The sequence below is a fragment of the Vanellus vanellus genome, assembly GCF_965231255.1.
Source record: "Vanellus vanellus genome assembly, chromosome: 13".
Taxonomy (NCBI): domain Eukaryota; kingdom Metazoa; phylum Chordata; class Aves; order Charadriiformes; family Charadriidae; genus Vanellus; species Vanellus vanellus.
The window spans coordinates 8874367-8886470 of NC_138918.1; the positions used below are offsets into that span (position 1 = coordinate 8874367).

The following is a 12104-nucleotide window of genomic DNA, read 5'->3' on the forward strand; positions in this document are numbered from 1 at the left end:
CCTTTTGCTGGTTTAACTTTATCATAAAGGTGACATAGGCAAGCTGTGCAGCTTTACATTTTAACCAGGGGACTCTGTGGCATTTAAACCGTCTAGAAATGGTTGTACTTTAATGCCAGTAACAATCTGCTTCCTCTAGTGTCATTAAAATATATACATTTAGTGTATACTTATCACAAACAAAAATCTTATAAGGGTATAAAAACCAACAAATGTACATGTTCTGTTTTTTGGCAATTGTGGCATGCATTTTTGGATGATCTTTAGAGAAGACCATTTTCTAAAGATTTTCAGTGTTCATACATGGTATGTGGATCTTAATGAAGTCCTGGATTTTTTTGTTTGTTTTTGAGTGTAGGCATTGTGAATATTCACTTTTAATCCTATATCCAAAAACAACTATACATTTTTGATTTAATACAAACAAAAGCTCTTCCTTTTTCTGATACACTGGATTCTCTAGAATTTGTTTCCATATTAAAAGCATGCTGTCATAACTGCTCTTGTTGAGATCTCGTCAGTCTGAACTTAGGTGCCACACTTTGAATTGATGGACTGCTTGTTCTACTGTACCATGTATGATTCTCGTCCTTTCCTACTTCCTTCATGACAGATGATGACGTGGCTTTATATTGTGCCTTACTTGTACATCTAGAACTAATTGTTTTTCATTCCCTCTGAACTCTTCAAACCTAACCCTTCTGAAATTGAATCAGAACTGATAAAAGCATCCTCAAGAAAGTCTGGATAGATCTGATTTCAGTTTCTCTCAATAGTAGTCCTTTTGTATTTATATGGAAGACCAGTTTTTGAATGGCCTTGCAAAATGTGGGGGTGCTCATGAAGGGTGTTTTTTAGCCCTAAACCCCTTTTGCTAATGCTTCCTTTTATGATTTATTGAACACATTTACTGATACTTGGTGAGTACTTTTTTTTGGATGAGAGAGACTTACTGCTAAAGCTATGTTTACGTGTGGATGGGCTGGATTTTCTTATCATACAAGTTGAAATCATTGTGATTTAATGAAGTTGCATTGCTGTAAAGCTGGTGAGAGTCAGGCTCAGCTGTGTTCAGTTCCTAATCCTTTATAGATAGACTCTTTTCCATACTAAGAGGGCCAGGAAAATTTTTTTTTTAAAAAAAGAATAAAAACCAAACAGGAAAAAAAAAACTAAAATGGATGAAGGGTCTTTTAACTAACCTAAAAGCAACAAGACACTTCTGAAATACAGTGGTGTCAGTTTTGATTTTATTTTAAAAAGATTCCCCCCCCTAATATTTATCTGGTATTTGCCTTCATTAATAAAACAGTTAGCTTATTCACAAAATATAAAGACTGGATGTGCTTTTCTTTTCCATAAATCATTTAAAGTTAGATATTTTTTTAAAGCTCTAAGAGGCTTTATCAGGAGAATTTCAAAGGGTTGTATACAAGTTGCCTTCAGCAGAAATAGCAAATGCAATTCTGTTCCTTAAATGTGCTTGCTAGTCTTCCTGAAATTCTGTTGAAGCATAACCCAATTATGTACCATGAATGTTAGGATCTGTATTTGGGCTTGAGACCTGAATTTCAAGAACACATGTAATCATGATTTTATTTTCTTTTTGAGTTGGAGGCTTCAGTTGGAATCATCTAGTGAAGGGTGCTGCTAGATGTGGTCTTGGCTTATTGACACAGTCTTGCACACAGCTGAGGTTTATTTTGTTTACCCCAGGAATCGTTTGAAGTACATTTCAAACAGTTACTGCTTCAGTGACTGGTTCTTCTTGTAACTGTATTAAGGGCATTAGTATGTTGAGAAAACACCACTCTTTAATATCTCCCAATATAAATTGGGATTTTTAATGTCATTAATGAAAGACGGCACTTTTAGGTTCTATCTTTTTTGCAGAATACAAAAATGTCTCTATCTTTCTACAATTTACATTTCACAATATGCCATGTTTTCCCCCAATGCTTCTAGCGTGATAAGGTGTGTGTGCACACTGAATTATAATCCTCAGCCTCTTAAACATTCGTGAACTTCCTTCCACAGGAGCAAATACTGACTATGCATTTATTGTCTTTCCAATGAGCTGTGGAGCTAAAAGTGGAGCCAGAGCTATTTTAAGCTACACTTTTCTGTTGTTGGGGTTTTTTTTATTAAAAAAAAAAGAAACTCTAAATTTAGATAACATCAGTGTTCAGAGTTTTTCTTGAATTAAGACTATTTTGTAGTTGGGTGTCTGTGTGAGTCAAATTTGGGTGAGTTAACTAGCTACTCTTAAGGAAAACTTCAGGATTAGATTTGATCTTGGCAAAAGCATGCTCTGCCCTATCAAAATCTTCTGATTAAGGAACAGAACCTAGTAGTACCCCTTCCCTTTATTAATCTTTCTTATAATGATGGATATTCATACTCTGATTCGAATCACCTATCCTCCCAGAATATTATGTCCAAATAAAACTTATTGCTCAGTATTTGTGGTTGGGTGAACTCTTAAGGCTGATGGCACATGCAGACGTAGGTGGTTGACAAGCGAAAAAAAAAAAAGCATTTTAAACAAAACATGGCATTCTGTTCTGCCTATGCTTGGGGTCATGATTGTAATGCTGTCCTTGATATTCTATACTCAACTTCCAACTGGAGCTCAGAAAAACTTACTGAAAGTCTTGTCTCTGTTAGAAAATAAATTTACCTTGTTAAAAGCATGATCTGTTAAGAGTTGCAATGTTTAATGTTGGTAAATAGTTGTGCAGTTTTTATTTTTTTTGAAAAGAGGCACAATTAAACTATTGACTTTGTTTACTCTGTCACCCTTGATCCCTAGCACTTCTATTCAGATACAAATTCATCAATGTATGCAACATCCTTTGTAATTTAAAATAAAAATTGTGGAGGAAATATTGTCTCGAGTCGTTGTACGCGTGGAGGGGTCGTGAATGGCGTGCGCTCGGTCTCCTGGTACTGCCAGCAGCCGTCCGGGGGAAGGGATCATAGGCAGGTAAAGACGTGACTTGTGTGTCAGCTGCCTGGCAAGGCTGCTGGGTCAGCGTGGGGGCCACCGGCAGAACCTGGGCTGCAGCCCACCCCCAGACCCTTTGACTGGTGTCCCGCAGCGGCCATGGCCGTGGTCTCCGTCTCCAGCACTGGTGGCTCTGTCCCAGCGCGGCTTGAGGGAGGGGGCTCAGACACGGCACCAGCGGAGCAGTTTGTGGTAACGGCCGTCTCTTTGCCCGCCCGTTCCTCCTTCCGAGGTACGGGAGGCGCCTCTTGTCCCGCAGCCTCCTCGCACTGTCGCCCGCCGCCGAGGCTCAAAGCTCTTACCGCTCAGGGGGAACGCGGTGCGCCTTCTTCAGCGCAAACCGCCCTTCGCCACAGCGCGCCGGTTCCGCGCCCCGCCCCCCCCCCCCGCTGGGCCCCGCGGCGGCTCCCGACACCGGGCGGTGCAAGGCCCGGCCGGCGGCTGCCGCCTCCCCGCCGCCCGCAGGGGGCGCCCGCCGGCCGAGCCGCCGCTCCCCCGCCTTTCCCCTCCCAAGATGGCGGCGGCCGCCTCCGTGCCGGTGCGGGTTTGCCACCAGGAGATCGTCAAGTTCGACCTGGAGATCAAGGCGTCCGTGCAGGTACCGCGGCGGGTCCCCTCTGCCAGGGCTGCGGGGCAGCCGCCGCCTTTGTCGCGGGGAGCCCAGGTCGGGCCGGGCCGGGCCGGGCCAGGCCAGGCGACGGCCGCCGCGGGCCGCGCTGACCGGGCCATTGTCTTCCAGGACATCCGGGACTGCCCGGGGCCGCTCAGCGCCCTCACGGAGCTCAACGCCGCCGTGAAGGAGAAATTCCACCACCTCCGCGGCCGCATCCAGGTGAGGCTCCTGGCCGGGGGCCGCCCCGGTGACCGGCCTGCCTTCGGGCCGCCCGGGGCCGCTGGCGTGAGGCGGGGGCGGCGGGGAGGCCCGGCCGGGGGGTGTCGGGTCGTGGGATCAGTCGTCCCGGCCGTGGGGTGGTGTTGGTTTATGGGCTCGATAATTCTCTCCCCGGCCGGGGCGGGCTGTGGGAGTTGCAGGTGGCAGCAGCCTTTGGTCAGATTTTCATGTTTCTGCTCTCCGCCAAAGGAGCTGGAACAGATGGCGAAGGAGCAAGATAAAGAGTCGGAGAAACAAGCCTTACTGCGGGAAGTGGAAAACCATAAGAAACAAATGCTCAGGTGTGTCGGGCAGCCGGTGCTGTTTACGGGTCCCCTGTAACCAGAGAGAATCTAACTTCTGTACAGCGTCTTTCAGATCCTGTTTTGCAAGCACGGGCACTGACTGTTTTGCCCAAGACCAAGAGAGGATCAGGGATGGAAAGGATATGACTCCCTTCTGCTTTCCTCTCACTTGTCCTGACTGCCAGACCATAGGGTGCCCCTTTGAGTAGTTGAGCGTATAAGTAGGTGGCTTGAGAGTCAGTCATTTGGCAGCTGGCACAGTTTTCCTCTTCCCTTGCTCCATAAACGGTACACTTAGGAGAAGAAATGACAGGGCAGTATATTGTGGTGTAATACAGTGACAGTCCATGCACGTATCTGGGGTGTTCAGTTACAGGGGTGATTACTTTGTGGAAATTGTTTTCACTTGTAAGGTGTTACCGTTGTGTTACAGCATTGCACTCCTCTGATTTCAGCAATCAGGCAGCTTGGAGAAAGGCAAATCTGGCTTGCAAAATTGCTATCGACAACTCTGAGAAAGATCAACTGCTGCAGGGAAGAGACTCCTTAAGACAAAGGTATTAGACTGTCCTGCTGTATGAGGACATAGCTTTTCTTTTATGAGTGCATTTACCTTTTGTGGAGGTTTAAACTGTTAAGGATTGTGGTAATTTCAAGTTTTCTTGGCGTTGGCATGTCTAAGTGGAAAAGGGGATAAGTTAGCCTTCATAGTTTTTCTGACCCTCTTTTGCATTAATTCCAATCGGGGTTATAAACAATTAATGGATCATTATGCAGGCTGTTTTCACATGCAAAACTGGATGCAAGATTATATAATTTCTGTATTGAAAAGTTGGCGTATTTAGTATCATGAAGCAACAAATGGGATACCCAGGATAATAAAGTGGTAGTTTGTATCAGTGCTTCCATACCAGCTCATGAAATTGTGCAGTCATGGATGAATAAGGGGTGAAATATGGGCCCCAGTGAGATTCTGAGCTACTAGCAGTTGTTTTGGCTCATGACTTTAATATGTTGTGATTTTTTTTTTTTTTTTTTTTTTTACTGTTCAGTGAAGATAATCTGGATTTCTTATGCAGTAAAAACTAGTTGTGTCTTTCATACATTGGCAGAAATGTTTGGTTCCAAGCTCTGTTCTCAGCATTTTCCCCACAGTACCCAAAGACGTAATTTTATCCCTTCCTGCTTTACTTTTTCCCTTTCTTTTTCAGGAAGACTACAAAGGAAAGTCTGGCGGAGAGTGCAAGTAACATCACAGAGAGTCTGATGGGCATTAGCCGGATGATGTCCCAGCAAGTCCAGCAGAGTGAGGAGACTGTGCAGACCCTAGGTACAGGTGTTATTTGGGTGTTTGCGTATGGATTGGATGATTGAAGCACCTTTCTCCACTTCTGTTAGGATGGGGAGAGGCAAACTGACATGGTGTGGAGCATAGTGGAAACCTGCTTGGCTGTAGGAGAACGTACTACAATGATAATTAAAGGACCGTCCAGCAGAACTCCTCTAACATTTGGACATAAACAGAGAATAATAATGTACATTGCACGGAGCTGTTTGTTGGAGTTTCTGTTTCATGATTATGAAAAGGAGAAGGGGGCAGGATGAGGAGCTTTTGGGTTAGTTTCACATAAAAGGAATTGTAAAAGCAGTGTGAGTTCACACGGTGCTAAGAGCGTGTTTGGTGTTACTCTGTGCTACTGTCCTGGCATGCGTGTGGTAATAGCAGAGAAAATAGAAGCGTAGGTACAAGTCCATGCACAGAGGAAACTCAGTATGGCTGGAAGACTGTTTTCATACAGTCTCCAGCTGGGATGACTAGGAGACGAGGAGATCAAGTGACTTGAACCCAAGGTCACTCGCTCTGTCAGCAGTGCATCAGGGACTGTGAAACCAAGATTTCACCCAGTTCTTTGGCTTAGACTCCTAAGACAATAAATCAAGTGACCTGTCAGAACTGATGATGCATGAAGCGTTTAGAAGTTGGCTCTGTGTTGCCTGGGCCTCTTACTGGCTGTGCTTTTGGGCAGAAGAGAACAGTTTAAAGATGAGGATAAATAACGCAACTTTTGCCCTCCTTGTTTTCTGCCCCCGTCTGAGGATGGCAGCTGGGCACAGTTTGTTCGTGCAAGAGCAGCATGTTTCTTCTCCCATTAAACAGACAGTTTGGCAGACACTTTTTCACCCTGTTTGTAACTGAACAGCACTTGAAGTTCATCAAGGGAAAAACTACCAGAGGTCATTTACAAAACCCAGCTGCAAATTCTGAATAAGTAGTTAGAATTCCCTTTTTTCTGAGCAAGTCTTTTCCTAGTATGCACTGAATATATGGGGCTCTGCTTTGTCATGAATGATGGGAAACAAATTTTCTATTTTCACTTTGATCAAAATGCCTCTAAGATGGGATGTAATGATTTGCAAAATATTACAGACGTATTTCTACTATGCTTAGTTTTGCGAACCAGACATGCTTGGAGTTTGACCTTTCTTTAATCATTCAGTTCAGGATAAAGTGATATACCAACATTCACTGTCGTACAGGATATGCATTCTGAAATATAAGAAAAAGGGGACTCCTGGGCTTTTGCTTTCATTTAGTAATTTGAAAGGAGGAAGGCTGAGGAGTTTGGGGTGTTAGCTTGCTTGCTTGTTTGTTTTCTCACGGGGAGGGAGAACTTGAAAGGAAGCCATGTTCTATCTTGCTGCGTTGGCATATTCTCAGATTCTCTCTTTAGTTGAGACCAATCAACACACTTTTCCTCTAGTTGATTTTCTCTTTTTTATTAGAAAAGAAGGATTACGTTTGTCAAAAGTAACTATTAAAAACTGTTTAAATTGTTTGAGGTGAATAATTAAGGATCTCTTACTGCTGCATTTTGCTTTTTCACTTTCTGCAACCCCATCTGAACCTCAGTGATTTACTGCCCTGGCTTGGGGGAACAGTTTCAGTTGTGCAATTAATGTATTCAAATATTGACATGCCCTGCTGGTGCTAGAACTGATGCTGATAGTGATGGAGATTTCTCTGTCTTAAATTGGTGGTTCTAGCAGCATTCTTACTTCAGTCAGCTTCCAGTGAGCTCTCAGATACCTCTGATTTTATTAATAAAAAATGTGAACTAGATTTGATCTGGTAACCTAAAAATGAAAAATTCAGGAACAGGACATAGGGCCTTTAAGCCATTCAGTGCTCTTATTTTGGTTTGCAGTTTTCCTTCATACATCAGGACTACTGAGTTGTGAAAGCTTCTGCAAGAGCACAGTCTGCATTTGTCATAGCCATAAGTCGGTCTGACCCAGAAGGATCTCACAGGCACTATCTGTATTGCCAAATATTGCATGCTTATGTCTTTTGTTATGTATTCTTGAAGCACAACCGACTGACTTTTTCCCCCCCCCCTTTAATTTCAGCAAATTCTTCACGAACCATCCTGGAAGCAAATGAAGAATTTAAGTCCATGTCTGGGACAATTCAGCTGGGGCGAAAGCTAATAACAAAGTACAATCGGAGGGAACTGACAGACAAGCTGCTAATCTTCCTTGCCCTTGCCTTATTCCTGGCCACGGTGCTCTATATTTTGAAAAAAAGACTCTTTCCATTTTTGTAAAATTCCCAAGCTAAACTGAACTATTACAAAAAATCAGAAAGAGCTGGTGTGATAACGGTAGGGCTTTTAAATAAAATAATAACGGGATATTGCAATAGCTGAAAGAGCATCGGAGCAGGCATGACGTTTATACTGTCGCCATGGAGCATGCGACCTGCCTAAGAAGAGCTTAAATGAGCATGAATTGGGAAGAAGCAGGTAGATCAAGGTGTGGAAAGAAGCAACACCAATTTGCCTGTAGGTTTGGGGAACCAGACAAACACTTGAGGAACTAGGCACTCAAAGGTGCCAGTCTTAACTTTCAACCTCTCTTCGGTTTGCCTTGAAATTCACTTTTTTCCTCGGCTTGGACTGGCCGCTGCTTTGACATCTGTGTGGAAGGCGCTGGGAGTAAGAGGAAGGATGGAAGAGAGAAATTCGCCTACATTCCGTTAATAAACTATTTATTGTATCCACGTAATCTGAGTTTTGTTTAAAAACAGAGACTAATGGATTGAAGGAGCCTGAATAACTTCCAGTGTAAAAATCCTTCTTAACAGCAGTGGTTGCTTATGGATTGATTTTTCTGGGAGCGTAGCACAGGTGCAGTCTGGCTCTGTTCCTCTGGCCTTGACGGGGCTCTGAACAAAGCAGAAATGGGAGCCCCATTTGTTACTATTAATTCACACAATGTATTTGAGAATTCCGTTGCCAATCTGTTGAAATCAAAAGCCTTTTTGCTCCTTTTCTTTATAAAATTCTACTTAATACTTTTTATTTGCAAAATACTGCCACGTTGTGTGTTTGAAAGTGTTTTTGCTCATATGGTTGATCTTTTCTCAGTTAGTAAAATCTTTTATGATTACTACCTTCCCTATCTCCTGTGCTTTAGTAGTGGGAGTTGATTTGCTTTAATAATACAAATACCGGCCTGCCACACTCCATGTAATACTTTGAAGTACCAAAAACTGCACCGCAATGTTCTTAAAACTGATGTTGCCTTCCCCTCTGGAAATTTTCATTGCTTCTTCAGAGCTGACTACTAAACTTGACGTTCTGTTTAGGAAATTCTCACAGAATGGTTAAATACTGCATTAATTTAGTAGTTAGAAGTAAACTTTTTTAAAAGCAGTGCTATATATATCCTAAGAAATACAACATCAAGGAAGTTGTAGTATATAAGTTTATGTGAAATTTTAGGCTGTGTTACCTTTGTAGTTAGTTCTTAATAGTATGTTTAGAGAGGTGACCAGTCGATTGTTTTGTCACTGTAATATTCATTTACTAGATCTTAGTAGTAGTCAGCATTTGCCCTTTTGCTGGCAGCTGCTGCGGGCTTGGTTAAATACAGAAGTGGAAGTAGGTTGTAGTAATCCAAACCGGAGTACAGGACGGTTGAAGTGGTGAGTGCGTGGCTATGTGCATAAACAAGAAAAGCTGGAATTTGTAATTGAGTTCAAAACCATGGGCTCTGCCTGAAGAGTTGATACCTGAGCCGTTCTTCCTGGGGTAGTAACAGGGGATTTGGAAACCTCTGCTCTGGGATCGGTACATCCCGCAGAGGGCACTACTGCATGGGTGTCGGGGGTGTCGCCTTGCTCTGGAAGACCTGTAATGCGCAGACTAGACAGAATGGATGTGGCTTTTTCTGTATTGTTTATTCATTCTATTGCAGTGCAGCCTTCCTAATAGCCTTTCCTGAGACACAGAATTACACAAAGATTGAAATAAGTTGACACTGTGCATGTTCTGGTGTTGAATAAGAGAGAAATTACTCGGCTTAAAAAAGGTGTATTGCACAAAGTCAGCGCACGTGTGCTTTTTAATAAAAGTAAAAACCTTGCTTTGGAAGAAGTCTTCTGATGAGCAGGCTGCTAACCAAGGAGAGAATTAATTGTGCAATCTGCAAGTTGAGGCCGCAGTGGGGTAAGTTTTGTCCAGCTCGTTGATGCTGGCTGTTGCGTTTCACACCTACCATCTCTTGGGACGGGCTCCTGCCCCCTCTGGAGCCTGCTCGTCCCCGTGCCCCTCTGCGCAGACATGTACAAGCTTTCGAAGGGCGATAAAAGTGTGTCCATCTGTCCCGCAGTCTTGGAAAATACAGCTTTAAATGCAAACAACGTTTAAGGCACAAAGATTATTTAGATTATAGGTACATTTCAAATGAATTGCTGTGCGGCAGTTCCTATCTTCCAGATCAACAGTGCGGACTTCAGAGCGGTCGGTAAAATTCTCTTTTTATGGGCTACTCACTGCTCCCAGGCCAGATGTAGCAGTGCAGCTTTGGTTTTTTCAGTCTTCTTGAAAACGGCCTCGTCTTTCTGAAACATGGTACCTGCAGGTGGTCAAACACTACCTGCCTCAGTACTTCCTCCCTCGCGTGGATGCAATATAAAAATAGGTTGTGGCTAATCTGGGAGATGCTGGGTGGCTGAGCAGAGCAGAGGGCTCTGCTGTACCAGTGATGCTGTACGCAGTGATGCAGCGCGATGGTCTGTAGGAAGCTTCACTGGGTTTATCTTCGCATCGTGTTCCTGTCAGACCATAGATCGCTCTTAAAAAAAAAAAAAAAAAAAAAAAAAAAAAAGCAGCAGCTTTCTCACAGTGCTGAGAATTTCAGTAGAGTTTGTTTTAAAAGGATGATCTTTTTGCATGGGGATTGTAATGGAGCGATTTGGGGGAAAATAAAAGGTCTGTTGTAGAATGTCTTACTGTGTTCTGTTCTCATCTTGTTACGGAAATTTTAACTTTCAGACTTTGAGCTGCTGGAACACTCTGAGGGCAAAAAATAACTTTTAAGGACCTTCCTTATGAAGGCTTTCTGTTGCATCAGGATTTCATGAAAAACAATAACCTAGTCCTTTTGTAAGCATACCTACCTGCTCTGCATAAACTGACTGTCAATTTGCAGTCCTTAGGGACAAGGGAAATAAGTGAAAAAATGATCAAGGACAACTGGACTTTCTGGGAGAGGGGAAGAGTAGAAACCCTCCCCGGGACACAACAGGTCGATCTACAGCATTTGGTACTTGAACCGTTTCCTTCCGTAGGCAGCCAGAAAGCATCCAGGGTCCTGATGGGCCACACGCCTGAGAAGAAATAATCAGCGGAGGCAGCGAGATAAATGTTATTTCCTCTTTGGGGTAAGAAAGGTGATTTGGTGAAGCACCATCTCTTAAAATGTGGGGCTGACCACCCCAAGTGGTGCCTCAGTAGGCATCCTGGCTTGCTGGTTGGGTGCTGGAGCAGAGCCAGGGCTGGTGGTAGGTGCCTTGGAGCTCTCCTGGGCATGGTGGGATGCCTCAATCAGCTCATATGGCCCACAGCTGCAGATGGCTGAGTGGGTGTGCTCAAACATCGTCCCTCCAGGCTGCAGCATGGTGTCTGGCTTGCTCCTCACCTACAGACTTCATTCCTGGCTCGCAGGTAGGTCTCTATATCTGATTTTTTGAATAACTGAGCGTGAACAGTACTGTGGGAAGAGAAGGTGGTTGTGTCTGGCTTTTTGCTGTCCAATAGTCGCGATGTTTGTCCAGGGAGTGTGGAAAGTTGGGCCTGTGCAGTTGTTCTGTGTCTACAGGGGGATTTATATTTGCATCTTCTGCCTTTTGTGCAGCCCATTTGTCTCTGTGGCCACCTCTGAATGTGAAGATGGGGTTTGAATCGCACAGGATGGTGTGTCTCAGGGTCTTGCATCTGCTGCATGCCCGAGGTTGTGTTTTGAGGGGTAAAAACTGGCATCGCAACGATTTATTTGGAAGGAAGTAGTGTTTTCTTAGGTGCTTCACCCTCCAAGTTTGCCCTGACAAGTGGCAGACCCATCGGGGATGGTGAAAAGAGGATGGCTCCCTCTGCGCTTTTGGGCTCAGGTCAAGGGTTGGAGCCCTTCTGAAACCAGGAGCTCCAGGACTGCAGAAGGTGTTTGGGGACCTTTAGAGTAAGAAAGAAAGAGAGCTCTGGAGCCACATTCGGGGCTGTGCTGGAGGGTTCATATACAAGTGAAAGCCAACAGGAGTGACTCCGTTGCTACCTGGACCACTCATCTCCCCCGGGCAGCAGGTATCAGATGTGGTCGCTTTGAGCTGATAGTGGGGCTCATTGTCACAAAACAGTTGCAGTGAGAACATTTGTCCTTCAAAGAATAACACTCATTTAAAACAAGGAGCAAGGAACTACTATGAGCTTAAAAAGGGATTGAAATCTCCCTGCCCTGGAGTTGGGGGGCTGTGACGGGCAGCTGGTAGCAATCAAACAGCTGTGGGTTAACGAACTCCTCATCAGCTGAGTGGTGGTTAACTACCTGTGTCGTCCCAGCAAAGGGGGCTGGGCCAGTTAAA

The 12104-nt window shown here is 44.2% G+C and overlaps 1 protein-coding gene across 1 annotated transcript; it reads left to right on the plus strand.

Moving 5' to 3' along the window:
* Positions 1–3519: 3519 nt before the first annotated feature.
* BNIP1 (BCL2 interacting protein 1) lies at positions 3520–8674 on the plus strand. The gene is made up of 6 exons (XM_082490008.1): positions 3520–3605; positions 3747–3839; positions 4089–4180; positions 4639–4740; positions 5395–5513; positions 7592–8674. Exons 1-6 carry the CDS (start codon positions 3522–3524, stop codon positions 7786–7788), a joined length of 687 nt encoding a protein of 228 aa, XP_082346134.1. The 5' UTR covers positions 3520–3521; the 3' UTR covers positions 7789–8674.
* The last annotated feature ends 3430 nt before the right edge of the window (positions 8675–12104 follow it).

Coding starts and splice junctions, on each gene's coding strand:
- BNIP1 (XM_082490008.1), top strand. CDS start 3,522: ATGGCGGCGGCCGCCTCCGTGCCGGTGCGGGTTTGCCACCAGGAGATC. Junction 3,606..3,746: donor AGATCAAGGCGTCCGTGCAG/GTACCGCGGCGG, acceptor ATTGTCTTCCAG/GACATCCGGGACTGCCCGGG. Junction 5,514..7,591: donor GGAGACTGTGCAGACCCTAG/GTACAGGTGTTA, acceptor CTTTAATTTCAG/CAAATTCTTCACGAACCATC.